This window comes from Conger conger, chromosome 17 (assembly GCF_963514075.1).
Source record: "Conger conger chromosome 17, fConCon1.1, whole genome shotgun sequence".
Lineage (NCBI taxonomy): Eukaryota > Metazoa > Chordata > Actinopteri > Anguilliformes > Congridae > Conger > Conger conger.
Genome location: NC_083776.1, coordinates 7788743 through 7791242, shown reverse-complemented (window position 1 = coordinate 7791242; position 2500 = coordinate 7788743). Strand labels below are relative to the sequence as shown.

The 2500-nt window shown below is 53.3% G+C and overlaps 1 protein-coding gene across 1 annotated transcript in view; it reads left to right on the top strand.

Moving 5' to 3' along the window:
* Positions 1 to 2500, top strand: part of LOC133116757 (unconventional myosin-X-like) — a 77053-nt gene that overhangs the window by 47684 nt on the left and 26869 nt on the right. Inside the window, exons 20-21 of the mRNA XM_061226675.1 lie at positions 1366 to 1490; positions 1748 to 1862. Coding sequence (XP_061082659.1) covers positions 1366 to 1490; positions 1748 to 1862 — 240 coding nt within the window. The remainder of the gene's footprint in view (positions 1 to 1365; positions 1491 to 1747; positions 1863 to 2500) is intronic.

The window sequence follows — 2500 nt, the reverse complement described above, 5'->3', positions numbered from 1 at the left end:
GTCGCCCCGCCGCCACGCCGCCCCCCCCCTCCCCGCCCCCCGCCCTGCCAGCGCATTCCAGGAGCTCACGGGCCGCTATCCAGGGGGTCAGAGGTCAAGGCTGTCCACTCAGCTGCAGCCAGCTCGCCGGTTGACCTCTGACCTTGTGGCGTAGGAGCTGTGCGATAAGACGGCCGGTGTCGGAACAAAGCACAATGTGTGAGCTGGGCTGTGTGTGTGTGTGTGTGTGTGTGTGTGTGTGTGTGTGTGTGTGTGTGAGAGCCGGGCTGTGTGTGAGTGTGAGTGTGACTGTGAGTGTGTGAGCTGTGTGTGTGTGTGTGTGAGCCAGGCGCTGCTATTCCCCCAATCTTACTTTCATTAACTGCCTGCACAATAGATCCCCTCAAGGGCACAGTGAACTACATGCTCTGTTCGTCCAATCCCCAGATTGGTTTTTTTTTCCGCGCCACACCCATCAGCCCCATGGAAACAACCCACTGCCCCCCCCAGCACCCACCACCCCCCCCCCCCCCCCCCCGGCCCAGAGACGAGATGTTCCCGATGGCTGTCATTTTCCAACATGGCGCTAATCCTGAGGAATGGGATTCCACACACACCTCCATCCACCGTGCCCCCCCTCAGAGCCCCCTGACGTGCTGAGAATAGCCGTGCTGAGTTTTTATTTGGGGGGGCGTCTCTAAGCCTGATCCTGAGACACACACTCTCCGAGCTGCCGTCAGGTGACACCACCGATAAGGTCAGAGTTCAGAACACAAACCGGGTTTGTGGGTGTGGTGGGGAGAATTGGCCAATCCCGTGCAGGGTAAGGGTGTTGACGACGGTCTCACTCCGCCGCTGTCCAACCGGTGACAGTGATCTTCATTCAGAGGCCCATCCCCCCCACCCCCCGAGGACAAAATGGCCGCCGAGTGCAGCTCATCTCACCCCCAATAAGCACAGAGGAAGAACGTCACACAGCTTCTAAACAACTCTGCTCAAACCAGCTCATTCCACACTCGAATATCCTCCAGGCCAAAGCCGTTCCTCTTTGTGTTCATCACCATAATTAACATGTTTTTGTTTTATTGCCACTGAAAGCGACTGAACAGGTGAGGGGGTGCTAGAAATGGAGTAATGGGCAGAATCATCTGGCCTGACTTCTCCGTGTCACCCCAGTGCTGTAGATGATCTGAGACCGTAGATCTGAATGGAGTTGTGGTGGAGAGACGCTGGGTTCATCAGCTGGGCCAGCGTTTAAAGTGGTTTACATTAGAGAGTCTCTCTTAGACCCTGTAATCTTTCACCTGTCTTCTGTGAAAGCAACACAAATCACGACACATGGCCGCTACGAGCCAATCCTTACGCAGGATTTTTTCCGCTCCTTAGACTCCGAACCGGTTGGACCCGGACGTGGTGCTGAACCAGCTGCGCTACTCCGGGATGCTGGAGACGGTGAAGATCCGACGCGCGGGCTTCCCGGTTCGGAGAACGTTCCAGGACTTCTTCAGCAGGTAAGGGAATGCTGGCTGTCTTACTCTCAGTCACACATGATGTACGATGATGCCAAATGCAGCCTTGTTTTTCTGCGCTTTTCTGTTCATTTTTTCCTCATAACAATTATGAGCTTATGAGTTTTCATTTACAGCTTTGCTAATATCCCCGGGGAGGTCATTGTATAAGCCCCCTTGGGTTTCTTACCTGTGTTCTGTGCGTGTGATTGGACGTGTTCGGTGCGTGTGATTGGACGTGTTCTGTGTCTGTCTCTCAGGTATAAGATGTTCCTGAGGGTCAGAAACGCCGCGGGCGATGAGAGGGGGAAATGCTCAGAGCTGCTCTCGCAGTATGACTCCACCAAGACAGAGTGGCAACTGGGAAAATCAAAGGTACGAGTGCTTTCACTAAGATACTCCACCACCAATCTGACCCAGGGCCAGACAGGAGTAACACAGGTAGAGTTACACTGAGAAGAGTAACACAGGTAGAGTTCCACAGGTAGAGTTCCACAGAGAGGAGTTCCACAGAGAGGAGTTCCACAGACAGGAGTTACACAGGTAGAGTTACACAGACAGGAGTTACACAGGTAGAGTTACACAGACAGGAGTTACACAGACAGGAGTTACGCAGGTAGAGTTCCACAGACAGGAGTTACACAGGTAGAGTTACACAGGTAGAGTTCCACAGGGAGAGTTTCACAGACAGGAGTTACACAGGTAGAGTTCCACAGGGAGAGTTTCACAGACAGGAGTTACACAGGTAGAGTTCCACAGGGAGAGTTCCACAGGTTGAGTTCCACAGGTTGAGTTACACAGGTTGAGTTACACAGGTAGAGTTCCACAGGGAGAGTTACACAGACAGGAGTTACACAGGTAGAGTTACACAAGTAGAGTTCCACAGGTAGAGTTCCACAGGGAGAGTGGTTGTGCAACAGGGGTTATGTCCACCTCAGTATGAGACAAGCCTGTAAAGCATCAGGGCATGCTACTTATGGAACCTGCTGTATCACGGGGAGGGGACTGGGCTG